At 37.2% G+C, this 27,712-nt stretch overlaps 2 protein-coding genes across 3 annotated transcripts in view; one reads left to right on the top strand and one right to left on the bottom strand.

Moving 5' to 3' along the window:
* The window catches only part of Arl14epl (ARF like GTPase 14 effector protein like), a 33,861-nt gene extending 14,770 nt beyond the window's left edge, over nt 1-19,091 (top strand). The window contains exons 2-4 of one of the 2 annotated variants that reach the window (XM_071611840.1): nt 13,562-13,679; nt 15,274-15,413; nt 18,357-19,091. In XM_071611840.1, coding sequence (XP_071467941.1) covers nt 13,584-13,679; nt 15,274-15,413; nt 18,357-18,579 — 459 coding nt within the window. In that variant the 5' untranslated portion in view covers nt 13,562-13,583 and the 3' untranslated portion in view covers nt 18,580-19,091. Of the gene's footprint in view, nt 1-13,561; nt 13,716-15,273; nt 15,414-18,356 lie in introns of those variants that run through there. The other variant, XM_027941133.2, reaches the window with a different exon arrangement.
* On the bottom strand, nt 788-3,062 carry LOC114097250 (ras-related protein Rab-2B). Its single transcript, XM_027941132.2, has one exon. It carries the CDS (start codon nt 2,991-2,993, stop codon nt 2,343-2,345), a length of 651 nt encoding a protein of 216 aa, XP_027796933.1. The 5' UTR covers nt 2,994-3,062; the 3' UTR covers nt 788-2,342.
* Nucleotides 19,092-27,712: the final 8,621 nt, after the last annotated feature.

The raw sequence follows: 27,712 nt of genomic DNA on the forward strand, positions 1-27,712 counted from the left end.
TAGCAAGTGAAAAATGTGTCCTGAGAGTGGGGAGGTACTCCATGAAACAATAGGTGTATTGTGATACCAGAAACTCATACCACTAGCCCAATATTGGCATAATAGTAATGGCCACCATAGTAAGAGTCATTGCAAATATAACAGTAGTAATGGTAAAATAATTCAATTATTTGATGTAAAACTATTAACTTGCATATCATAATCATATACCACTCACTGTTTAGGTTAGAAGTTGTGTGAAATAATTTTAATGATTTTCCAAATGGAACTGCTGGAGGTCCTGACAACACTTAATCCGTCTTCATTGTCTCACTTCATCTGCCAGCCAGCCACTCTAATTTTGTCATTGGGCTGACACTCTTTAGAGTCTATATTATGTCACAGAAGCTCTTGCGGTGCACTTTGGGGTTTAGCATTATCATAGCCAGGACAACCCCTCACATCCCCAATAAACCTTTCTGAACTCTGTAGGCTTCTCCTTACCTTCAGTCATTACTTAGAGCAGCTCCCGTATCCAGAATGCCTTCTCTGCTCCCTCCCTATCTGGGCTTTTCCTATGCACTTGGAAGATGCTCTCCGGTAGACCTCCTCTAGGGAGCCTTACTTGGCAAGTCTTCCCAGGGAGAGTCCACCACCAGTCCTAAGCTCTCCACTGGTCCAGCTGTGCCTTGAACATTTGCATTGCACATCCTGTACTGTTTTGATTACATATCTCCTAGGAGTAGACCTGAGAGTTCTTTGAAGAGAGAAACCATGTCTTATTGGTCTTTTTTTTTTTTTTTTTGAATACATGCATATATTTAATAATGAAACAATTCATTAACAACAAAAATTATAAAAATTCATGAGACCTCGGTGCTGTGGAAAAAAGTGAGATATCAAGGAAAATAAGCAACTGACCCAGAAGGTATGAGTGAAGTGAAGTGAAGCAAAGGCAAATATGACTAGGATAGTATTATATGATCTGAAAAGGAGAAGGGCTGGAGAAGCAACCAGTTATCTGATTGCTTGGTAATGAGCAGCCTTAATGTATACTGCACAGAATAGAGGCTATGAGCCAAAGGAAGGCAGGAGAGGAAAAGAAGAATATATAACCCAGGGTAAACAGATGGAAGAGAGCAGGAATTACAGAGATGACTCTAAGGCCTTTTGTTTCCTCTAAAGTCTAAAATAAGTCAGAAGTTTTTAAGTGTGTCAGTCAAATTCTATATCACATCATGAGTAGCACTAGGCACCTGTGAAGAAACGGTGAGGGAAGTGGTTTATAAAAATAAAGGGGTGATATGGATCCTGCTCTACAGAGCTTACAACCTATATGAGAAGACAAATTCTACACATAAAACTACTATAAAATGTATTTACAAAGTAACATACATATAAATAAATATACATATGAATAGCCAATATAGGAAAGCTAAGGGGTACTATGTCAATAATTGCTTAGAAGTCCCTAGGAGATCGCTGAAGGCTTCCTAAAGGAAAAACTGTTGGACTTTAAGTACAGTGTTAGTAGAGAGTAGGACATATGCAAAGGTACAGAAGTAGGAATAAATATACCATGTACAATAAGCAAATAAGCTTGATTAGAGTCCAAATATATCTAGTTAAGAAGTGAGTATGATGAAACAATAGAGATCAATTCAGTGAAGTACACTGCAATGTTACATCTGGTCCCTAAACAAAGTGAATACGAAATGAATGTTTTCTTTAGGTAAGGATAAGTGGCCACAGGTCCAGGACCAACTCCACTTCTCTCAAGTTTGGTAAGTAAGATACAGAAACCAGCAATGGGATAGTAGAGAAGCACTCAGCTTCCTTGAACAAGTAGAAGGAACTGCTTTCTGCAAGAACTTGTCCAAAGTGGACAAGTTGTGGCAAGTAGTCCCCCAAAAACAAAGAAGTTAAAAAACTCAATGAAAGTTCCTATGCAGCAGATCTACTATCCTAAGGCCAGCTAGATCCTGGTCATCTCAAGTGTTCAAGCAGAATATACTTGTCCCTTGCTACTAATTCTTGATGGGGAGCATATTATATATGCTTATTAAATTGTTTATTTTTGAACTACCCTGACAATCAACTTTGATCCTAACATTTTAGAAATTAAAAAAGAAGTTGAAAAAAGCCCCAATCTATAGGGAAGGCTCACGTCCCTGAAGGAGGACAGGTCAGTAAGGGCTCAAATTCTTCCCTGTTCTTTTAAGTGGAAAAGCAAAATATCACACCTTGAAAAGAGGCTGCTCTCAGCCAAACCAAGTAAGACTTCTTTCTTTAAGCCTATTGATCTGAAGCTGTTCCAGGAAAGAAAGACAGAAAAAAAAAAAAAAAGAGTTCAGGTCAGATGTTCAGCAGCAGCCAGCGTCCGACCCTAGATCACGACAGTTCTGCTGAGAGGCGCTGGGTCCCAGTGATGTTGAAATTGACTGTTGGGGCCCAATCTTGATGCCATTTGCCTCATTGTGGACGTCAAATAAACCCTGCTGGATCTTCCTATATATTTCTTTGGCTGTGTTAATGAAGGCCTCTTCAACATTGCAGGCTGTTTTGGCTGAAGTTTCCATGAATATAAGTCCATGCTCCCGAGCAAAGGCCTCTCCTTCCTCTCTCTTCACATCCCTGCGGGACTCTAGGTCACTTTTATTCCCAATCAGCATGATAACCATGTTGGAGCTAGAGTGTTGGCGGGCATCCTCTAACCATGAGGTTAGGTGATTGAAGGTTTCACGCCTTGTAATGTCATACACCAGCAGTGCTCCAGCTGCTCCCCTGTAGTAGGAACGGGTGATAGAACGGAAGGATTCTTGCCCAGCTGTATCCCAGATTTGCAGTTTGATTTGTTTTCCATCAATGTTGACCATGCGGGCCCCAAACTCCACACCTATTGTGAGGTCGTGGACAGGCTGGAACCGCTTGTCTGTGAACTGCAGGAGGAGACATGACTTCCCCACACCTGTGTCCCCGATGATGATGTACTTGAAGAGATAAGCATAAGTCATGGTCCCGATTCCGCAGTATTCCGGGTACGCCCGATTTCTACAGCCACTTACCTCCGACTTCTCTAGCCACTCAATCTCTCTTATTGGTCTTTAAATGCTTGCCAAGTGAGTGAATGATTCAGTCACACCAACTGATACCTCCAGAGCTACTGTGATAGCTGAGGCGATCAGCGCCATGCACTTCTGGACCTACACCTGGGTCCCCACTAGGAAAAGAGCAACTCAGTACAGGTTCATAGCAGAATAATGCTTAACCAACAAAACCCACAGTGAGCCTGCAGTCATAGGATCCAGACAATATGGGGTCTTGTTAGAGAATTGGATAAGCCCAGTGAGAGCTATTCAATAGCTTCTGAAGAAGACTTTTAAAATTTAGGAGATAAAACTAGAATGTTTCTACTGTAGCCCTCTATAGATGCTCATGGCTCTCAAAGCCAGTTACTTTTTAATTATTTCACCCCACATCATATCAAATTTATTAAAATTATTTGGCCACAGTAGCAATTTTCTTATATCCTCTTATTTCTTACACAAGGGTAATATACAGACAATTCTGTCTTACAATGATTCAACTTATGATTTTTCAACTTTATGATGGTGGGAAAGTGATATGCCATTTTTATTTAAAATATATTTTTGGAATCACTATCACTTCACAGGAATCTCCTTTTTTCACAGCTGCATAGAAAGCTTACTTTAGGTCTTGGATTTTGTTTTTTTCTAGGCTAATGATATTGACATATTCTTTTGCGATGCTGAATAGCAGCATTCCTGGCCAAGACTTTTAGCCAATTGTGTGATCCCAAGGAGAAAAAAACTATACAATGTACCCTATTATTAAGATACAATGTTCAGCAGGTTAGGTCTAGTTCCTGCATTTTTCTAATTCTAAAGATCAAATCCTGGACCTTTTGCATGCTAGGCAAGTGCTCTACCTCTGAGCAACACCCTCAGCCATATGTGCATTTCTTAACTTACAATTGGTTTATTGGGACATAAGCCTATCATAAGTTGAGGAACCTAAGTACAGTAAATATACCTTTATACTCTGCATTTTTATTTAAAATATACTTTTGAAATCACTATCACTTCATAGGTATCTCCTTTTTTCACAGCTGCATAGTACTCCTTATTTGTTGTACATGTGTGGATTTACCATAGGTATTTAACCACTCTCCTATGTATGGGCATTCTAGTATTTTGCAATTGCAAACAATACTACAATGAATAAGTTTATAAGTTGGGTTACTTAAAGTACAGTGTATATTACAAATTAATATGCAAATAGCTATGAACTGATAAAATAATACAATTCATAAGCAAAAGATTTTTACTTTCAGAATTAATAGATAAACTGAGGAGCTTTTAGCATGTGAATCCTTTATTTGAAAAAGCAACCAATTTTATATTAATTCAACTTATTCTCTAACAAACCTGATAATGTCTACAGAGAAAAAATATATAGTCTCTCTATAAGTCATGTCAAAGGTGCAATATATTCTAGACTAGAAAATTTAATGAGGCATTATTATTTCTGAAGAATACCATTTTATCTTTTAAAATGAAATTATAATATTTAATAGCACTATAAAGTTCTTCAGAAGATTCACCAGTTAAATCAATAGTTCAAAACTATAAGGTTATGCTTAAGAAGTTTGTAAATGACATGGGATAATCATTTTGTATGACATTTAAGTTGAAAAATAATAGAAAGTTACAACTTTGAATACTGTGGTGTAGCATTATTGCTTAGCATCTTCATTATGATAATTTAAAATATAGTTCTAAATTCATTTGAGTCAATGCAATTGAACAAATGAAATTGGTCTTCTAAGGAGAAAGGTACATGTCAGATTTAGAGGTAGTCCTTATGAACCTCAACATGTTCATTTTGTTTTTAATTTTTAATTTTGTTCTAGTTAGTAATACCTAACAGTTGAATGCATTTTGACACATTGTACACAAATGGAGCACAGCTTCTCATTTCTCTGGCTGTACAAGATGCAGAGTCACACAAGTAGTGTAATCATACATGAGTAATGTATGTACTACATTATTCATGTAATAATACATGTAATAATGTCTCATTCTACTGTCCTTCCCCTCTCCGCAGCCCCACCCCTCCCTTCACTCCCCTCTGCACAATCCAAAGTTCCTTTATTCATCCTTACCTACCCCCGACTATGGATCAGCATCCGTTGATCATAGAAAATATTTGGTTTTTGATTTGGGGGATTGGCTTATTTCACTTAGCATGATATTCTCTAGTTCCATCCATTTACCTGCAAATGCCATAGTTTCATTCTTCTTCATGGCTGACGAATATTTCATTGTGTATATGTACCACATTTTCTTTATCCATTTATCTGTTGGAGGACATCCTAGGTTGGTTCCCTAGTTTAGCTATTGTGGCACCTTCATTTTTAAAAAATATTTTTTTTTAGTTGTAGATGGACACACAATACCTTTGTTTTATTTTTATGTGGTGCTGAGGATCGAAGCCAGTGCCCTCCACATGCAAGGCGAGCACTCCACCACTGAGCTGCAACCCCAGCCTGGCACCTTCATTTTTAAGAAGGTTTTTAATGGTACTTTTCTTGGTTGGTTGCCATTTTTACCCTCTATCAGATTTCCCTCCACCTAGTTTTAAAAGCTTTTGCACTTGGCCCCTGATGTTCCATCTTTCTCAGTGTTATTATAGCATCTTGTGGAGTCAGATGGGTGAATAGTAACTTCTGCTGACGATGTAAGAACAAAGCCAAAACTTGGCCAATGAATATGTTTTTGTAGAGTGTGATTATGGAAAAGTCTGGTAGGATTTTTACCTGCTTGGAGTTTTATTAATGCTTTATTTGCAAGAAGGAACACACTTTTGATTATTTAAAATGTACCCCAAAATACAGAAGTGCCTTAATAAATGTCAAGTTCAAGTAAAAGATATTGCCTCTTTGGAAACACCTTAACATTTTGCATCATTGCCAGAAAGATTGCAAGCTCCTTTCACTGATCATTTTATTTCTTTTCCTTGTTCCTTGCAGCAAAAGTAATTAGGAATGGAATGATGGTTTTTACCCTATAATTCACAAATGAACAGGGCTGGTATTAACCTGACAGCAAAGTGGTTTTAATGACTCACAACACAATATCTGAATCCTGGTGGCAGAGGACAATGTTTTGAGGGTTGTAATTTAGAGATTAATACATTTCTTAGACACAGCTTATAAACATGGTTTAGTTTTCTCTTGGGACCACAGTTTTTTTTTTTTTTTCCTGACATGATTTTTAGCTGATTATGTATACAGTGTGCTACTTATACTGAAATATAAAACTAGTCCAGGGGCAATTTGGTGTTAATATTAAACATTTGAAGTTCAGAGGTGAGATTGAGCCATATGGCCAAAACTTAGGTCTAGATTAGTTGCTTATTTTGAATGGAAGATGGGAGAGAAAACAGCTATCATTAACTGATTCCAAAGCATTCTAGAATTGACTCCTGGTGGAAGAACGAGTTAATGCTCACACCCGCCCCTCCCCCACCATGATTATGAAGTATTAAATTGTAGAAGCACCTTGGAGGCCCTATGGTTTTTCCCTTGAGGGTTCTATGGTTTCCCAGCAAAACAAAGAAAATAAAGCAGCACAGTTTCTCTTTCTTTGCAGTATTCCTTCCTTCTTTTCATCCAACTTAAAGGTATGTGCACTTTCTCTTTACCACCCCACTGCTTTTGTTTTACCAGGTGACTCTTACTAAGGAGCAGGGAGCAGTAGAAATGTGGCTGTCAATTGAAAGTCACTTCTTCACAAATGATGCATTTTAAACCTGGTGCCCTCTGAGGTTGATGGAGAAAGAAGAGGTAAAACAAGCCACCCAATGCTGACCTTGCATATATGTTGTTAGATTAATGTGTTGTGGTTAAGAACGGAAGATGACTAGGGTTCCTTTATTGGAATGATATAAAGATGAAAACTAAGAAATGAGCATGGGAGCACGGTAGGGATCTAGGAGAAAGAACCTTCCACACTTGAGTATTTGAGATAATACTTTTCAAGGACATCTATCAGAATAATGCCAAAAAATGGCCTAATCCTCTGGTGTCGTGAGAGAGTATTCCTCTCCTCCATCTGCATTGGGTGGGGCAGGGTAAACAGATAGGTCTTTTTTGTTCATAATCCTTAAAATTGTAAAGAAGAATTTGAATGCATGATTCAAGCCATTCATATTATGAATAAGGCGTAGTTTGGCCCTGAACTATAGAAACTGACCTATAACTGATCCAGAAGGACCCTTGAAAAGATACCAGATTTGAAGTGATACCAGCTTGCTGCAATCAAATCATTAGCAATAGAAACTATGTGGTACTATTGTGTTCTTTGGGTTATCAATTTCTCTTGCTAAGAGTATTTTCAAATTATTTAAAATAAATCATCTGTGTTTTTACATTATTTTACATTGAGCCACAGATGTGTTTGTAAAAGAGAGAGAGAGAGAGAGAGAGAGAGAGAGAGAGAGAGAGAGAGAGAGAGAGAGAGAGAGAATGTAGGGTACAGGAAAATACAGCTCTAACAGTGTTTCTAGGAATCTATGGCTATTGTAAACAGTTGTTTCTAAAGCATTAAACTTATTCATCCAACAACACTCTAGAAAGATTAGATCAAAATTACTTTTAATTTTTGTGGACAAATGGCAATGGAGAGTTTTTTCTTTTAGAGGTTATTGAGCAATCTTGTGGCTTAGAAAACAGCTGATGCAGCTGGGAGGGAGAAGCAAGGACTTAATTGGCTACCTGCACAGTGTTGTGTCTCTACCAAATACACCCCAGTGGGATTTGACTCGGCTGTCAATTATCTCAGTGACCCATCATTTTCAGGAACTAAGGGTAGAGACAGAATGAGATTAATATAGCTTGATACTTTTGTCTGCTATGAATGTCTATGTATCTTGTTTTTAAATAGTTTTCCAGAGATGTTTTACACATAGTGTCTCTGAATAAATGGCTTTATCTGCTCCTGAATAAAAATAGAGGCCAATTTTTGGGCCAGAGATTAAGCTGGATACTTTTCTTATTTTGGTAATTTGGTAGTGTTCTTAGGGGTCATGATGGAGGGCTACTCATTTCATCCTACTCAAGACACAATCAGTTTACATAAAATCAACAATACATGCCAGGGTGCCCTAAAGATGAGTATAAGTGATTAAAGTGTGAGTTAGGTTGCCTGGTGTTCCCTTGATGGTCTGTGCCTCACAGTGAGGGTTGGGATAGAAATGATCTGGCCTGCTTTCCTCTGGTCTTGTTCCTGAATCTTACACAAAGAGTACAAGTTGCCAGGCTGTGTAATTCTGAGGCTTAAAGGTAAATATCATCTTTCCATCATAGATAATTTAGTCATCATGGCTCCTATGCATAAGCCAACTACTTTATCTCATGCTCAACCTAAGAAACAATGATCTATTCCATCCCTGAAGAAATGTCTGGCTTTGGAGAGCTATTTCAAAAGCATGGCACTTTTTAGAAGGAATTTTAAAGAGTCATTTAAGTGTATTTATGACTGCCATGGACCTAATTGTGCCTTGCCCTCAATCTACAGGATGGCAACCTTACTCCAATGTGACTAGATTTGGAGATAAGGCCTTTAGGAAATAAAGAAATCATAGGGTATGGACTGAGGATGTAGCTCAATAGTAGAGTACTTGCCAAGCATGTGTGAGGTGCTGGGTTCAATTCTCAGCACCACATTTAAATACATAAAATAAGTGTTCATCAACAATTAGAAAAAAATATTAAAAAAAGAAGTTATAGGGTAGGTAGGTAGGTAGTCCTACCTAATCTGGTAGGATTAATGAATGACTTTATAGGAAGCACAAGGCAAAGATCCTATCCATCACTGTCTCTCCATACACCAATTAAAGGCCATGAATGGACTTAGAACGAAGGTGGAAGAGAGCTCTTACCAAAATCAAATAAGTCAGCACCTTGCTCTGGAACTTCCCAACTTCCAGAGCTGTCTGTGTTTAAGCTACCCAATATATAGTTTTCTGTTAAAGCTGCCCAAGGTGACTGTAAAAGTGACTTTCTTTTATTTGGACTTCAGAACCCAACCCTGAAGTCAGATGTGGTTCATGTGGCTGAGATGCAAACCTTTGCCCAGCATTTTCTCCTAGCTGTGTGCTGCTGCAGAAGAGGGAAGGGAGTAACTAGAGGTGTCCGCAGTGCCTCCTCCCCAGTCCCTTCCCATGCTTCTTTTTGAAAAGGTTCTGTCTGGCTGACATCAATTACAATTGCTCCCTCAGCAACATCATATGTAGAGATGGTGATCATCATCAAACCTTGAATCAGTGTAATATTCTGAAAACACCATAGTATTTGGGGTCAGACAAGTCTATATGACAAACTCATGTACCCTACTAGTGACTATGTGACCTAAATAATCTTTTGGGGTCTCAATTTTTCATGTGTTAAATAGGAAAAATAATATCTACTATTTATTTCACAGATTGTTGTGAAAATTCAGTGAAGGAATATATGTAGGAAATTCAATAAAGTGCTTGGCATGTAGCATGTACCATAAGCATAATATCACATGACATTGAACACTGGCTATGTACTAGCTTTGGGCTTGCTGGGGATAGAGAAAGGTGTAAGAAAGCTAAAGACCTACTGGAAGCAGGAACTTGCATATAAAAAGGGAACTGACTGTAGATCAAGCTGAATGTAACAACCAACATGTCTCCAGAGCTACTCAGGTTCCTGCTCATGGTGGAGAAAGGGGCTTGTGTCCAAATGTAGACTAAGGAACTCTTTCCTTTAGCTTGCTTGCTTTCTTTTCTCCTCCTCCTCCTCCTCCTCCTCCTCCTCCTCCTCCTCCTCCTCCTCCTCCTCCTCCTCCTCCTCCTCTTCCTCCTCCTCTTTATTCTTTTGTTAATTCCAGGGATTGAACCCAGCAGTGCTTAACCACTGAGTTATGTCTCCAGTCCTAGTTTGTATTTATTTAGAGACAGGATCTCACTAAGCTGCTTAGGGCCTAAGTTGTTGAGGCTGGCTTTGAACTTCTGATCCTTCTGTCTCAGCCTCCCAATATGCTAGGATCATAGTGATGTACCATCAGTCTTGGCCAGGAAGATTGTCTTTTTGTGAAGAAAAATGAAAGCTAACCTACTCAATGTATTTAGTGAAGCAGATGATTTCCATTCTGGCTACGTGTTCTCTTTCCCCACACGGATACCTAATTGCCTTATTTTAGGACCACTCTTAGACTAGCTCCTCTAGGAGTCTGTGTGCTAGGAGTTAGGAATGGGCCACTTGGGGGAGCCTCCTTTCTTTGTGTTGGACCTTATTTTTTATCATTTAAAAGCAATCTGACAAAATGTTAGGGAAAAATTGAGAGTTTGTCAAACTGATTTCACATTCTTTGCATCCCTGTCAAATGCAGTAACTCAGGATATGCTACATGGCCTTCAGTCATGTGCTTGGAGATGAGCATCTTCCACAGCCTGAATGACCCTGAGCTGGGAAATGTCATTTTCATCACCAAGAGCAGTGGAGATGATGGCAGCCGATTACACTGCCCCTTGGCAGGGACTCTTAATCTTCTTTTTGTATTGTGGACTCCTTAGGTTAACAGTGACATCTATGGATTATTTCCCAGAATGATATTTTTAAGGATATAATATAAAGTCTGTAAGATTACAAAGGAAACTAATTAGCTTAAAATACACTTATCAAAATGTTATGATAATAGGGCTGGGGATGTGGCTCAAGTGGTAGCGCGCTCGCCTGGCATGCGTGCGGCTCGGGTTCGATCCTCAGCACCACATACAAACAAAGATGTTGTGTCTGCCGAAAACTAAAAAATAAATATTAAAATTCTCTCTCTCTCTCTTATAAAAAAAAGTTATGATAATAACATGCACTTAATTAATAGCCAAACAATAAGATCTAATATCAAGTCTAAGAACTATAATAATTTTAAATAAGTAATAAACATTAATGAAAATTTGTATATACACAGCAACTCTAATTGACTAATAAAATCTATGGTTTCTTACTCAACAAGGTCACAGATACTGCTAACACTACTGAGGCATGTTGGTTACATTATCATAGAAGGAAATGCCAGAATTTCACTTACAGATTAATGGAAACAAATATGTCTTTTTTTTACTTATCCAAGTTCAAGGTCCACCTGTATTGTCCAGTTAAAAATATTTGCTTTAGGAATACCAAACAAGGGAAAAGAGAGAATTCTGAACCTTTTAATTACTTTTCCTAAGACCAATATTTTGGGCTCACAATAAAATCCAATTACATTTCAGTACCCGGTGAAATTATATTATAATTTTTTTTGCATTATTTGAAATGCAAAGTAGCAAATTTTCTCCTCATATCTTTTTGGAAACCTACATTTTACAAAGGACTTAAAGTGCCTTGGGCAGAGAGTTTGCATAAGATACTCATTTCATGAAGTGCAGTTAAATCCCAGACCATTTCAGGAAAAGTTCTTGCTTACAAAGATGCTCATAATCTTTCCAATGAGGAGAAAAATTGTTATGTGAAGAAACTAGAAGGTTTGGGACCCCTTTTTGGATATGTTCTTGAAAAGTTCCACACGGAGTCTAAAAGAGAGATTCATGGATAAGCAATGGCCTCTTAGGAGGCAGAGAGCCAAAGTTTGAAGTTGAAAGATTCAGATAAGTAAGAGGTGGAGAGATGCTAATGGGTGCAGTGAAGTCAGGTAGCTGTTAGCCCAAGTGTAAGTATGTGCAGTGATGAGCTCAGGCAGGTAGGGTATAGAACACTTTGATAGACATTGGCTAATATACACCAATGATGGTGGGATATTATTGGCAAAGAGGAATTATTGCAGTCTTTTAATAGGAAGACAAATAAATTTCTGTTTCAGGAATGTTAACATGACCAGAATGTATTTGATGAATTAGGGGCAGGAAGAAAGTGTGGACAATAGTTTTAGGATCAAATGGCAAGACTGGGTAGATAAAATTATACTTACTTTCCCTATCCTAATGTTTCCCATAACTACCTAAAGATGGAATTTGCCTGGAGAGCCTATAATGATACAGATTACCCCTGAAAATGATAGCCCAAGTAAGTCTGGGATTCATCAAGGAAATTATGATTTTTAAAACATCTTCATATGATTTTATCTTCTAACAGTTTGAAAAATACTTAACAGGAATGTTTGATCAGATCTGAAAACTTGCATGTGGTAGTGTCAAAGTAAAAATTACTCTGGACAAAGTATAATTTTTAAATAGGCAAGGAAGACTATTCGAAGCTGTCATAATAAAGGACTGAGACCAGAACTCAGTATGAACTTAACTCCACTGAAACAAAGGGTGGTGGGTTCTCAAGGGCTGAGATCAACTACTGGAAAAGAAATGGAAGACAGAAAGGGGTTTATTGGACAATGGGATGCATCAAGTACATTGTATTATTTTGTAAATGTCTTTGTGACTAGGTTACTTGTGTTTGCTAATTAGTACCTAGTCAAAATTAGACTCCCATCCTCTGATGGAGACAGGGGAGAAAGGGACACTATCTTCCTTGATTCAATTTCAAAGGGATAGTTTCCAGGTACTTGAGAAAGACAGACATGGGTTATAAAATGACAGAAAATGGGAGAAGATTTACAATCCAAAGGGAAAAAGAAAGAGTTCATAATTGCACATTTTCTTAAGTAAATGCTTCTAAAGGAAAGAGAGGTCAGGGTTCTATTATCAGGAAGAAATCTGTCTAAAATTTAGTGAAGCTGAGGTCACCTTAGTCAAGGGTAATGTAATGCCACTACTACCACTGCTGCTGCTGCTACTATTATCATCAGGGTAGACTACTCAATAGAGACTGGAAAGGAAGAACTAGTGTTAGGACTATCAGAAAAGAAATATCAACATTCCTTCCTAACCTAATGTTGGGAATTAGAAAGTGGGATACAGAGGTTACAGACAAAGGTGTTGACCCTTGACTCAAAGAGAATGAGGTCCAGTGATAGAAATGGAATTTCCAGCTGTCTAGGAGAGATGTGATGCCAAATGACCCATGTCAACATAGTAGAGCATAACTCTTAGGTTCCTTTGGGAGAAATAGCACCTGGTAGTCGGCATGGTAGCTGATGGTAAGTAGGGAGAATGGCAGGGCTTGTGGAGACCTCTGGAGCATGGTGTTTCCTGATAGAGCACAGCAGACGAACACTGCACTATGCATTCAGCATCAGCAATGTGTGGGCTATACCTCAGTCACACAGAAGTCACACACACACACACACACACACACACACACACACCCTGCATATATATTGAATATGGTATGTATACTGAAGCGTTTTGAAGCAAACCACAGGCATTTTAGCAACTGGGTATTATGAAAACCCCTCACCTCCCATTTAGCCCAAATTACACAGGAAATTTGTCAGAAAACTTGTTGGAGGGGGTCAAGGCTTTTAAAGGTAGCCTGGGAATGATGACTGAAGAGGTGACAGCTGAAACCCTGGGAGGAGATGAGATTTTCAAAAAGTTACTGGGGATATATGACATTAATGTTTTTGCTTCTTTTCAGTTACTTTTTTTAGTGATCGGAAATGACTGAGAAATCAGATAAAAATAATTCCACTCGAGAGAGACCCACAGATCGAAGTTCTCCAGAGAAAAACTGTCAAATTGGACAGAAGCAATTGGTATGATACATGGATTTTATGATTCCATATTGTTTGGTGAGTTCCAAACTTGGGGATCTCTGAGATGCTGGTGGACTTAGTGCAAAGGTGGGTTCAGTCAGAACTCCACCAGATGGGTCTCTGTGCCAGCTGTTGGACTGGTTTCACCTGACATGTCCTCTTTGCCTCTCATGTTCCTTCATTTTTATTCCAATGTTCTTTGTATGCAATAAAATCTCACCCTCAGAGTAGACTACTTGAAAAAAATATATACTCAAGTGTTTTAATTGAACAAACCTCTATTTTGGTCTCATTGTGTCATGGTTCTAAACTTTGTATATATTGACTCATCTAATTCTTATCACAAGATAGTACTGTTGGCCCCATTTTACAAAATGGGAAACTGAGGCTTAGTGAAGTAGGAACTTGCTCAAGGCACACCACGGGCAAGCAGCAGAGCTTGCAAGAGCTAAGCACCTAGTACCTAGAAAGTACTAGGTGTTACCTATTTCGTAGCTGTACCTAAGTGCAGAGCTGTTACATAAGCTCATATCTGTAAAACAAACCCACATATACACAACTAAGATGAAAATTTCAAAGAAACATATTATTTTAGATTGCCTAAACTATTATATTAAATAAATTGTAGGAGAGCCTATGATATCCTGTTACTCATGTTACATGGAAACTGTCCTTTTGTCTCCACGTTTAGTATTTCCAAGTATATGCCAGCCTACATGTTTGGGATACCCAGATTACTTTCTCCTAAAATCCTTCAAGAGAGCATTCCCTTCCCTCGTGATATGTGTGCTGCATTTTTTTTTAAGTCATCAGTATTTGATTGAAGTATTTGATTGCTTTCTTCCCAATTAGGCCTCATTTAATTTCTAATTACAAAAACCCCCCAAAGACTTCCGAAAATTTCCCCTAACACCCTAGAAAATAATTCTAGCAAGACATTTCTATTCAAATCTGGCTTTGACTAAGAGTGGGTCCTCCAGGTGGCTGCGCTCTCACGTGAAGGCCTAGTGATGTCCACAGTCCCAGAATAGGGAGTCCTAAAACTCATCCCAGACCTGGAGGGTAGGGCTGAGCATACTGTGGGTCCTCATTGGTTTGAGACTTTACATAGGCATCATCTGCTCATAGCTGAGGAAGGACCACTGGACCATTATTCCTTCATCCTTATCCATCATAAAATGCTATTTCTGATATTCATCTTCATCCTATTTGGAAAGGACCACCGCTCACTATCAGTTATATAATAAAATTTACATCTCTTTGTATGAATTTCCTGTGGGGCTTGGGAAGAGTCTCATACCTTAGATGAAGCTGACTGTGGTTTTCATGTAAAAAGAGGTTTTGTGTTTCCCCATGATTATTTTTTTACATTTTTATTGTGTAAGTTTTGTATTATGTATTTATTTGGAAGTAATAGCCTAATTTGAGACTATTTATATCATCTTTGAAATGTAATCAGGTCAAACTCTTTGGGTTTTCTACATAAAACAAATATACTTTCATGCCATTATGATTAAAGTCCCAGAAAGTTCTTTTGAAAAGGCAAAATGAATGGTATAATTCCTACTACTAAAGCATTTTGTTTGTTTCTCAGCAACAAATAGAAAGGCAGCTAAAATGCTTGGCATTTCAAAACCCTGGACCACAGGTAGCAGACTTCAACCCAGAAACAAGGCAGCAGAAGAAGAAAGCCCGGATGTCAAAGATGAATGAATATTTTTCTGTGAAACACAAGTAAGCCCATGACTCATTCTATTTTATTAGTGGGATTATAAAATTTTCAGGGTCTCTCCTGGTATGGTGGTGCATTCCTGCAATCCCAGCAACTCTGGAGCCTGAGGCAGGAGAATTACAAGTTCGAGGCTAGCCTCAGCAACTTAGCGAGGCCCTAAGCAGCTTAGTGAGAACCTGTCCAAAAATAAAAAACAAAAAGGGCTGGGGATGTGGCTCAGTGGTAAAGTGTCCTGGGTTAAATCTACAGTACCTGACGACGATGACGATGATAATAATAATAATAATTATTATTATTATTATACTAATAGAAATAAAACTCTCCATTTCTCCTTGATTTTAACTAGATTGACTCTTCTATGATTTAAAAATATCTGAATTAAAATAGTACTCCATATTCCTGGAAGTTAGCAAATATAATCTGAAACAAGAAGAAATCAATTAAAAATAAAAAGCCCTGTACTATAGTAATAGCTTAGTAGGAAATGTGATTAAAAGTAACAAAGATGCATCCTTAGAAGGAGAAATAATATCACCAAGAGAGTGAATTTGGAATATTAAATGGGTGCAGTACTATCATTAAGATTGCTAGTGCATCAGAAGTAGAAACTAGTTGGGTGTGTAGCTCAGCAGTAGAGAGCTTACCTAGTATTAAGGAGGCCCTTGGTTCAATCCTCACTACACACACACACACACACACACACACACATTAAGCAAACCAAAAAGAAAAATTGATAAGTTCAACTGCATTAAAATTAATAACATGGGGCTGGAGTTGTGGTAGAGCGCTTGCCAGGCATGTGTGACTGGTTTGATTCTCAGCACCATATACAAATAAATAAATTAAATAAAGGTCCATTGACAACTAAAAAAATACATATTTTTTTAAAAAATTAATAACATATACTCATTAAAAGATGCCCTTAAAACAACAAAAGAAAAATCACAAAGTGGAAAAAGTTATAAGAGATCAGAATCTAAGATATTTAAAGACTCTTAGAAGTAAATAAGATAAAGATAAACATCATAATAGAAAAATAAAGAAAATAGTGAACCAACATTTCACAGAAGATAAAGCTAATGTGGATACTAAACCTCATCAGTACCTTCTGGAGAAGGGCCATGTATTCCAGATAGGCAGAGTTTAGTATGATGATATCAAAGTTGATGAAGCTTTGGGGCATGAATTGAATGTTAAATGGTACAACCACTATTTAAAAACATCTTGGCATTTCCTATGTGTCTTATGATTCTCATTTTCATTCCTTGGTATATATCCTGGCAAAGTCTTATTATGTATAAGGGGAGACATGTTCAAGAAGTTTCATGGCAGCAATGTAACAGCAAAAACAAAGCATAAATAATTCAAATGACATTCAGTAGTGGAAAATATAAATGACCTGTGCTATATTCATAGAGCAGGCTACATGTAGCAGTAAAAATATCTGAATAAAGCTAATCTGTACCATCATGGAAGAATCTCACATCATGGAGTAGGATAAAAAAGCAAATTATAGAAGAAATATCTCAGTATGCTTGGGGATACATCCATACATTGCTTAACTAAAAGTAAAAAAAGCACATCATCTTTATATCAAGGTGCAGTTCCTGTTGGAGTGGTCATAGAGAAATGTAATGAGTAGTACATGAGGAGGACTTCAAAGCTATAATTATCTATCCATAGAGCATGTGTGTTTTAGACACTTTTATATGTAGGGTAGTTGAGAATTTTATGAGTGATTGTATCATATGGGCAGGAAACCATAAACTCGTTTTGATTTCTGATTAAAGGCTAGGGAGTGTTAAGTTCAGGCAAAGCAAGGAAAGGACAGACACTCTCCGTTGGTTTTAGGAACACCCACTCACTATCAGTTCTTTAGTAAAATTTACATCTCTTTGTATGAATTTCCTGTGGGGCTTGGGAAGGGTCTCATACCTTAGATGAAAATCCTCTTCAGACCACCCTGCGGAAGTGTTACACCATGCAGCAAGTACCCATGCTTTATTAGGAAAGGGGGACAGGGTGGAGCTATATTACCTCACTGAAGAGGAAGAGGCCAGGTGTTTTGCCAGCTTGGAGACAAAGGGTACACAGGTACATAATTTGACCACACCAACAAAGGGCCAGCCTTTTGGACTTCAACTGCTAATAATGAATCTGAGTCGTATAGAGGTGTTTTTGTTATCTAAGGCTTTCCAATAGCTTGGTTGGAATTACATATTTCAAAATGATTTGGTTTGGAGGGGATGGTGAAATTCTCATGAAAGTCTCTGCCCCTTGGCCATGTTGCAGTTACTGACAGAAAACATGGGAATCTACAGCAGGGTGGGGACTCTGGTGGTCTTCATGGTACAGAGTACCTTGCCTTCACTCAGAACCTATGATGTGGTGTCCTATCATCTCTGTCACCTGCATTCTCCCTTCCCACTGGGTAAAAGACATCAGAAAGGAAAGAAGTGGCACCTGTAGAATGTCAGTGGCAGAGTTTTCTTATTTAAATGATTTTGACGTACTCACTGATAGTCCTCATTTTGAGTCATTAAAAAATGTAATTGCAAAAATATCAGAAAGAAGAGTATAATCTATTAGGGGAAATTCCATCAAGAATAGTTAAATTTTAAAGAAAAAATTGTAACATAGGAAGAAGTGTTAGTCAGCTTATTCCTCATAATTCTTTGAGGATTATTATGTTCCCTGGCAATGCTGGGAAAATGAAGAGTTACTCTCCATGACAAGCTGGCTGCACTGGAAATGGTTCAATCACATATTGACTGAAATTCCCATGATGTCACTGCCACCTACTGTTCTGGAGTGTTTCTGGGTCATTTCCAAGGTGCTGTTCACTCAGACTGAAAGGATTGTGTATATGAAGTCACAGCACAATAATTTATTCTCCATGTTGAGGACAATTGTACTGTCATATGAATGTCATTCTTTTCTTACAGAGTTATGAAGAAGTATGACAAAAGTGGCAGGCTAATTTGTAATGATGCTGACCTGTGTGACTGCCTAGAGAAGAACTGCCTGGGCTGCTTCTACCCCTGCCCCAAATGTAACTCCAACAAGTGTGGGCCTGAGTGCCGCTGCAACCGACGGTGGGTTTATGATGCCATTGTCACCGAATCTGGAGAGGTCATCAGCTCACTGCCATTTAATGTTCCTGACTAGGAGCTGTTGAGTTCTTGTGGACTGATTTGTTTCTTCTTTTAAGTCAACCTTTTTCTTTTGGATAAATGTTGGGGTTTGGGCAAAATGTTGGAAAAACATCCGTAAGACTAGAGTTCTCTCCAGCTGCGGAAGAGTGTTCGCCGGGCAATGATTCTATAAGCTTTGGTCTTCTCTCATTTTTTAGCTCGGAATGGAAGAATGTGACAGTGGATGGATCACAATCTCTCCCCAACACCCCCATTTCTACGCTGCCTTCAAATTAAAAATCTCTCCCTCCTTCTTCATATCTGAGAGCATACAGTTTTAAAGATTTTCAGAACTCTGTTGCTGAGAGGTTTGTCTTACACAGAACATAGAATCATAAATTCGTCATGTCTAGTTATCCTTGTAATCTTAGGCATCACTAATTCTAAATCAAAATTGGCATTTGGACTAGAAGAAAAACAGCCTCTGTGTCTTTTAACTGCGTACTCATTTTTTAAAAATTCAACAATTAAAACTAAATTTGGTAATGCTTGGTAATATTATTACACATTTGCATTTTATTTGTAAAAATTGAAAAATTAGGACTTGAATATTCTAAAAGTGGTAGTTTACATTTTTAATTCCAGAATCAGTATTTCAAGATTTTTTTTTTCAGAGAGAGGAAAGTTGAGTTCATATATGAAAAAAAAAAGTTTTTTGTATGTTTCCAAGTAGTTCACTAGGAACGTGATGTGGCCCTTTCAGTTCTGATACATCATAGTATAGGAAGCTGAATTCAACTTTCTTTGAATCCATTTTTTGACTATCTTGTTAATTCTAAGTCAGTGGTTCTCATATTTTCTGTGCATCAGAATCACCCAGAGAACTTGTTCCTCCATAGATTTTGTAGCCTCCCCACCCAGAGTTTCTGTTTCATTCAGTCTGGGACAGGGTTCAAGAATTTGCATTTGTAATAGGTCCCACATGATGTTGGTACAACTGAGATTGGGACCGCCCTTTGAGAATCACTTCTCTAAGTTATATTAGATACATGATGAAAGGAAGTATTTATATGTGTAATTTAATAAATTCTTAAAAAGAAATAAAAGCTTTTGCTTTTGTAGTGAATTTGAAATGTTATAAATAGAGTTTTCAGAATTTAATTTCCCTTCACAATTAGTTTCAAAAACACTTGTTTCTGCACCATACACATGTGCTAGTGAAGACTTCTAACAATTCTGAACTTGTTACTTCACAGTATGTTTTAGGATAAAAGTAACAAAAATCCTAAAAATCAGAACTTCTGTCCACACAGCAAGAACACTTATTCTTTGGCATTGTTCTATATGGAATTTGCTGGGTTGCCCAGATTCAGCTTACTTTTATGGAACATCTACTGTGAGCCAAACAGTGTGTTAACTGCCTCCATCACTACTTTTAAGCATACAACCTTAAGAGGAAGATAAGAGGTGAAATTACCCAAGTCACATCCTTGACTTGGTCACCAGGCATGTGCAACCTCGCCACCTGACGAAAGGGTAGGGGTCTTTTTTCAGTTGATGCATTCTTTTATTCTGAGAGTAATTAATAATTTGTAAACAGTGGAACAAATGAATTGCTTTATTGTTTATTTTAGAATTACATCATTTTAAAGCTAACAGAAACCTTGCAGATCAACTAAATAGTCACGTGGTCAACAAACATCAAGGGAGGTTGCTTTGCGTCAGGCAGCAGGCTAGGTACAGAGGATAGAACAGTGAGTGGAATCCACCAGTCTTCATGAAGTTTGTGGATTCAATCAAACTCTTCTTATTTTTGTTGCCTTTTTTTTAAAAAACTTTTTACAACTGAGGACATTTAGACCTACTCAGATATAATGAGGTGGGTGAGGACACAGAGGAGCTGGCAACCTGGGGTTTTGAACATTAATAAGAGTAGACCACTATTCTTTTCATGATACTACAGATTTCCCAAATGGCCTCATCCTAAAATGTTTCTAGGTTCTTTTCATAATATACAGTCTTGAGTCCCCCTGTAAGTCTCAGGAATCAGAACCTCCAGGACTATTTTTAAACATGCATCCTTGGTAAGTCTCATGATCAGAACACTTGGGGAAACGCTGTTTTATATCATCAGTCACCTTTTTTCATAATAAAAATAATCCTAGGCAAACTAGCATTAAAGTCTTCTTCCCGTTTGTCCCCTCTTATCATTCAGTCTTAAGCATTAATCTGGCTTAAAATGATCTGGTTTGAAAAAGTATATTGGCAAATTAGGTTGGTAAGTTTTCCTAGTAAAGCAAAAAATAAAGTAAAAAAATGCATAACTACTAAGCAGACATCTCATGATACTTGTGTGGAAACCTAGCAAGACACTGATGAGGTGCATTTTTATAAATCAGATTTATTTCATCTTGATCTAATGCTAATTCGGTGCATTTTAAAAAGGCCTCCTGCACTAAATGATTATTACAAAAATAAATTTATTTGAATTGTCAGAAACTTGCTTTGCAAGTGTCTAATTTTTATCACAGAGTGAATAAAGCTCTTTAGTTATTTGAACTAAATTCAGATTAACAAGAAGTGCAGCTGTACTATCTGATTACATTAACCAAGGAAATTGTCTTGTTAGTGTAATAGGATTTTTCTCTTTTCTGCTTGGCTATCTTTCAGTGCTGACAGTGTGTCTTCATGAATATGTATAGAAATTGTAAGGAAAGCAATTTTACAGAAGGTCATTTAAATATAAACTGATGCACACTGAAGGATTTAGACAAGTCACCCTGAGCGCATTTATGCAATGCCATATCACATCAATTTGCATGACAACTTTACATCTAATTTGGAAGACTTTCCATATAGCGTCTAAAACAATCCTTTATGCTGCCCCCCTTCTAGTGTCTACCCTCCATTATAACCACCTAGATCCATTGCATATATAGACCTTGGGATGTTTGATCACAGAAAAATCATTTAACTTTTTCCTTTATAGACTGCTTTGCTTTTCTGGAAAGTGAATGATGCCTACTTTGGAAACTTTTGAACATGTACATCAGCAAGGCTTCAGTGTTTTGGCCATGCAGGCTGTGTTCTAGTTAAGTGGAGGGTGCCTTTTACATTGACTGCAAGGCCAATGATGTCTCCCAGAGGTGTGCAGCAAAGTGGCTCTGCAAGCGGGTACCATTTGGCATGTGGATTTCTTGATGGTCCAGTAGCTGTTGACACTTACTATATGCTAAGCATTGTGTGCTTTAAATTAACTCATATTCTTGTATAACATAATTTTTAAACTTTCATAATTTTTTCTTTTTCCAAATTTATATTTTGATCCAGATATACAAAACTCTTTTTCATATTTTCAGATTTCCTAAAATTCTGTTTTTTTCCACAGTATTTTTCTTTACTCTGTGGAAGGGAGATGACTCTCTTGTCATCACTGTCCATGTCTGACAACAGTGTTTACTACTTAGACTCATACCCAATGTGAAAAAATTTTCTATTTTGTGCTTACAGTTTATAAAGGCAGATTATTTCCCTCCTCCCTATTGTATGGCTGCCTATGTGTACTTTATAAATGGGCCAAATCTTAGGTCAGATATAATAAATTCAGAGAGATCAGTGACTGACTTTAAATGTTTTTCCTTAATAGTGCATCAAATAGCCTTTACATAAAATATTCTACATGGTGACTTTCCATTCATTTATTCATTAATTGATCAAGTACCACCTATATGCCAGGCACTTCACTATACTAGTAATATAATGGGTTAGGGGAGGGGAACACCCTCAGACATGGTGTCCTTATGGACCTGACAGAGAGTAGAGGAGAGAGAGAGAAAATAACCAAGTGATCACATAAACTAATGTGAGAAGAGGGAGAGGTGGTATAGCTTTCAGGCAAATCTTTACACAGAAGTCTTCCCTGAGGGAGCCATCACAGGTATGGGGTTGAATGGTGAGAATTACACATAAGGAGAGTTTTCTGATAAAGACCATGTATAGGGATCTGTGGCAGGAAATGTTAAGAGCATGTTCTGGACACCGGAAGAAGCCAAGTGGGAGGGGAGCATTTAGAAGCCTCTGCAGAACAGACAGTGGTCATATCGTGTCTGGCGTTTGAATCGCATTGAAGAATTTCTTCTGTGACCAAAAAACAACAGGAAACTATTGAAGCACCTTAAGCAATGGAGTGGGTGACATGATCATCATTGCATTTTTAAAAGACAACTCTTGCTACAGTGAGAAAGACAGATGGGAGGACTTTGTCATGGAAGAGAGATGAGGGGTGAGGAACACAGAGGAGCCATAGGTGGCTCCAGGATTTCATGATTGAATAGATGAGGTGGCCATCTGAGCTAGAGGACACTGGAAAAGGACTGATATTGAGGAATGTTCACGAAGGCAATTGCTGGGTCAGATGGTAGTTGTATGTTTGTTTTGTAAGAAGCTGTCAAAATGTTTTCCAGAATGGCTGTATCGTTTCGTATTTCCACCAGCAATGTATGAGGGATCCAATTTTCCCACATCCTGGTCAGCATTTGGAGTTCTTACTATTTTTTTAAACTGTTCTGATAGGTGTGCAGTGATATCTCATGGTGGCATTAATTTGCATTTGCTTAATGGCTAATAACATGGAACATCTTTTTCATGTATTTATTTCCTATCTGTATGTCATTCTCAGTGAAATGTTTGTTAGTGTCATTAGTTCAATTTCTAACTGTATTATTTGATTTTTTTTGTTGTGATCTAAGAGTTTTATATATATTCTGGCAATGAGTTCTTTGTCAGATATGTGGTTTGCAAATGTTTTCTCTCAGTCTGTAAGGTGTTTTTCATTCTTCTAATTTCTTCTCAGAGCAAAGTTTCCATTTGATGAAGTCCAATTGATAAACTTTTGTCATTTATGGATTGTGCTTTTGGAACTCTGATCCAATCCCTTTTTCCCTTGTATTAGTTTCTTTTTCTTTTTCTTTTTTCTTTTCTTTCTTTCTTTTTTTTTTTTTTTTTTTTTTTTGGTACCAAGGATTGAACTCAAGGGCACTCGGCCACTGAGCCACATCTCCAGCCCTATTTTGTATTTTATTTAGGGCCAGGGTCTCACTGAATTGCTTAGCACCTCGCTTTTGCTGAAGCTGGCTTTAAACTTGTGATCCTGCTGTCTCAGCCTCCTGAGCCACTGGGTTTACAGGCATATGCCACTGTGCCCAACCTTTGTATTATTTTCTAAGAGTTTGATGTGATTCATTTTGAGTTTTATAGAAGATGTGCAATGTGAGATTTCAGTCAAGTTTTTTTTTTTTTGGTCTAGGAATACCCAATTGTTTCAGCACCAGCTGTTGAAAAGACTATTTTTCTTCCATTGAACTAGTTTTATTTTTTTTCCAAACATCAGTTGTCCATACTTTGTAGTGCTATCTCTATTTGGGGGCTCTCTATTCAGTTACATATATATTAATTCTGGTAGATATGTAAAGTCTTCAAATTAGGTAGAGTGATTTCTCCTATTTTTGTTTTTAAAAATTGTTTGAACTATTATAGTTCATAGGTTTTTTCCATATACACTTTGGAATAATCTTGTCTATATCTATAGTATATATTCTAGAATTTAGTAGAAATTGTATTAAAATCTAAGTATCAGTTTGGGAAGAATTTGCATTGCTCTTATATTGAGTCTTCCCGTTAATGAACACAGCATGTTTCTTTATGTGTTTAGATATTTGATTTCTCTCATCATCATTTTGTAGTTTTTGGCACAACAGTCCTGTATAACTACCTATTTCATTTTCTGAGCAATTAAAAATGGTATAGCATTTTTAGTATTGTTGAAGGCATATAGACATACTATTGATTTTTATATGTGTTGATCTTGTACCTTCAAATTTTCTGAACTACTTTATAAATTCTCGAAGTTGTTTTTTTTTTTTTTTAGATCACTTGTAATCTTCTATGTAGCTGGAATTTGTCATCTGTAAATAGGGACAATTTTATTTCTTCCTCTCTATTCTCTATGTCTTTTCTGACCTTTCCTTTCTGTTCACTATTTTATATAATGCTGCCAAGAGCAGACATCCTCCCCTTGTCCTTAATCTTAGGGAGAATGCAGTCAGTCTTTCACTAGTAAGTGTGCTTTTGGCCATCTTTTAAGGTAGGCTTGCTAGAGAATATTTATTTCTCTTTAGTGTTCCTTCATCTGAGAATGTCTTGATTTCTACTTTATTTTTGAAGGATATCTTTGCTGGATGTAGAATTATGAGTTGCCAATTCTTTACATTCGTTATGTAAAACATGTTTTGCTATTTCCTTTTAGCTTCTACAGTTTCTGATGAGAAATCTGTTGTCATTTGAGATTTTTCTCTGTAGATAATGTGCTGTTTCTCTCCAGCTATTTTTTTGTCTTTGTTTTTAGCTTTTAGAATGTGATGTGTCTTGGTGAGGGTTTATCCTGTTGTGGTGGTGGTACATTGCTACAGCCTGCCCAGAATGGATCAAGGTCTCTCCTCTTGGTCATGGCTGATACGGGTGAGGACAGAGTGTTTTTTGTGGTCCTTGGCTGGAATAAAAGGACTGTTGTTTAAAAGTTTTCTGTATGAATAGGCGGTCCCTTTTTTGGTCCTTTGAATACAGAGCCCAGGTTTTGAGGGCTTTCTCACCTGTGCCCATTAGCATTTCTGGATTGCCAGAATCTTCATTACCTAGTCTTCAAATACCCAGGGAAATACTAAGTAAAAGAGAACCCAGGGTACTTAGTACTGTGCCATTCCTCATATTTAAGGTCACCAGCTAGCTTGACTTCTTCTCCCCACCTTTCAGAATCATCTTATATTTGTTTTATTCAGAAAAATTGCAATACTTAGCTTGAATTAGTGAGCAGAATAGAAAAAAAGCACAACTTCTCCATCTTCTTGGAAGTTCACTGTAGGGCTTTGATATCAAGGTGATGCTAGCCTCATAAAAGGAGTTAGGGGTACATCTTTTTCTCTTCTCTGGAAGCCTTTGTTTCAGATGAAATGCTTCATTCTTAAGTGTTTGTTAAAAATTGCCAGTCAAATCATCTGGACCTGAAGAGTTCCCTTGTTTTTGTTTTGTTGGGTTTTCTTCATTTTTTATATACAAAGCCTTTAAATAATGCATTCATTTAAAAATAGTCATATTCTGTTATATTCTATTTCTTCTTATGTAAATTTTGGACAGTTATATTTTTTCTAGGAATTATATAATTTATAAAATTTTTCAAATTTCTGAACATAAAGATGTATACAATATACACTTACAATTTCAATTATCAACTCTCAAAAATTATTGAAATGATATTACAAACCAGCATCCTTTCCGTAAATTCCTTCTTCTCTTAATCTACTCAGAATCAGATTCTCTTGTTTATAAACAAAACACCCCAAGTCAGATGTCATCCAGAAAATAGAGAGATGCTTATGTGTAGTTTTAGAAAATTGATTTTCAACAAGTTTGCACTAGAAACTTTTCCTTCCATTTCCTGAGACATGCTCAAAGCCTGATTTAAGAGGTAGGAACTAAGACTTTCCTGCTTCTTTTCAACATACGTGTGACCAATATGATCCCTGTAATCAGAACTGAAAAAGTTTTCACACAATTCATAGAAGTTTTCAACTGATATGGTATAGAAATTACCTTGCTTTGGGTTGTTACTATAAAGAAGTCTCAGAGAAAACAAAAAGTGCAATAAAGAGAGGAAGGGAGGGAAAGATACATTTTCTTCTCATTGCTTCATATTCAGAAGACCATTTTAGCTTTAAATTTTTCCATAAAGTACTTGGCAGCATACTGTTATCAAGTTATATGATTTATATGTTTTTTTTCTAGGTTCTTGAAAGACAAGGGTGTTTCAACGCATTTTGAAATTTTTGATAATCCGCTTTCCTAAAACAACAAAAACTTAAAAAAAAAAAAAATTACATGCATGGTTTTGGCTCCCTCTGCTGGCTATTCATATGTATGTTGGTATTTTATACAGGACAAAATCAAGACAACTATTTTTCAAATACATACATATTCTAAAAAGATTATTTGGAAGTGATTACAATGAGATTTCTTCTTTTTTTTTGAAATAAAATATTTTCTTAAAAATTTGTTTCAGTATTTTGACTTATTGTCTTCAACTTATGATAGACTTCAATTTGGTAAATGTATTTTTATTTTGATATTCTTTTTAAATTTCAGAATTATAACTGAAAACAAGGGATACATAAGCAGAAAACATGAAATTTAGAAAATATTTCATGTAAAATGTCTAATTCCTGTCAGGTGTGGTGGCACACACCTGTAGTCCCAGTGGCTTTGGAGGCTGAGGTAGGAGGATTGTAAGTTCAAATCCAGCCTCAGCAATTTAGCGAGGTCCTAAGCAACTCAGTGAGATCCTGTCTCTAAATAAAATATAAAAAAGGAATGGGAATGTGACTCAGTGGTTAAGTGCTCTGGGTTCAATACCAAAAAAAGTCTAACTTCCATTATATCTCTTTCTCAGGCTGTCTGTGGTGAAAGTACTCAGTTATGCAGACTGGCATTGTTCTGTATTCTCATGGCAATGCTTCCCAGTCAAGCCAGCTCCTCAGTCATTCTCCACAGCTAGTTAAGCCTTCAGACTCTTTAACTTGCCACCTTTTCAATTTGGCAATGCTGCCTCCTTAGAAATAATGGAGGTCATACAATATATAATTCTGACCACCTGATTTTTTCTCCTGCCCCAAATCTTGGTAAGAATCTCTATCCATTTTTCTTCTTGCTGGCATTCCTGTAGTTTGAGTAAAAGAATTTCTCTCCAACAGTCAACTGGAACAACCTCTGGATCCCATTTCCCCGGATTGTTTAGGATCTGCATTACCATTTCTTTTCTGTATCTTTGCAATTTTATTTTTGTTGACTTTTTGTGATCAGCATGTCTTTATGATTGAGTCAGCTAAGGTCTCAAATGCAAATGACTTTGGTAAATTTAAGCCAAAAAAAAAAAAAAAAAGGCTCACTAAGTAAAAAGAAATGCATAAGAATTTAGCCTCAGTAAGAACTGGTACCAGGGTGAATCTGGGAGCTGCACAGCAGCCAAAGACAATGTCTTCAAGGACCAGTTGTCTTGAGCTCAGCTGAGCCAGCCAGGAGAGGGAGCTGAGCTGTTAAATATCAGACTAACCGATAATAGC

This window comes from Marmota flaviventris, chromosome 5, assembly GCF_047511675.1.
Source record: "Marmota flaviventris isolate mMarFla1 chromosome 5, mMarFla1.hap1, whole genome shotgun sequence".
In the NCBI taxonomy this organism is placed as follows: domain Eukaryota; kingdom Metazoa; phylum Chordata; class Mammalia; order Rodentia; family Sciuridae; genus Marmota; species Marmota flaviventris.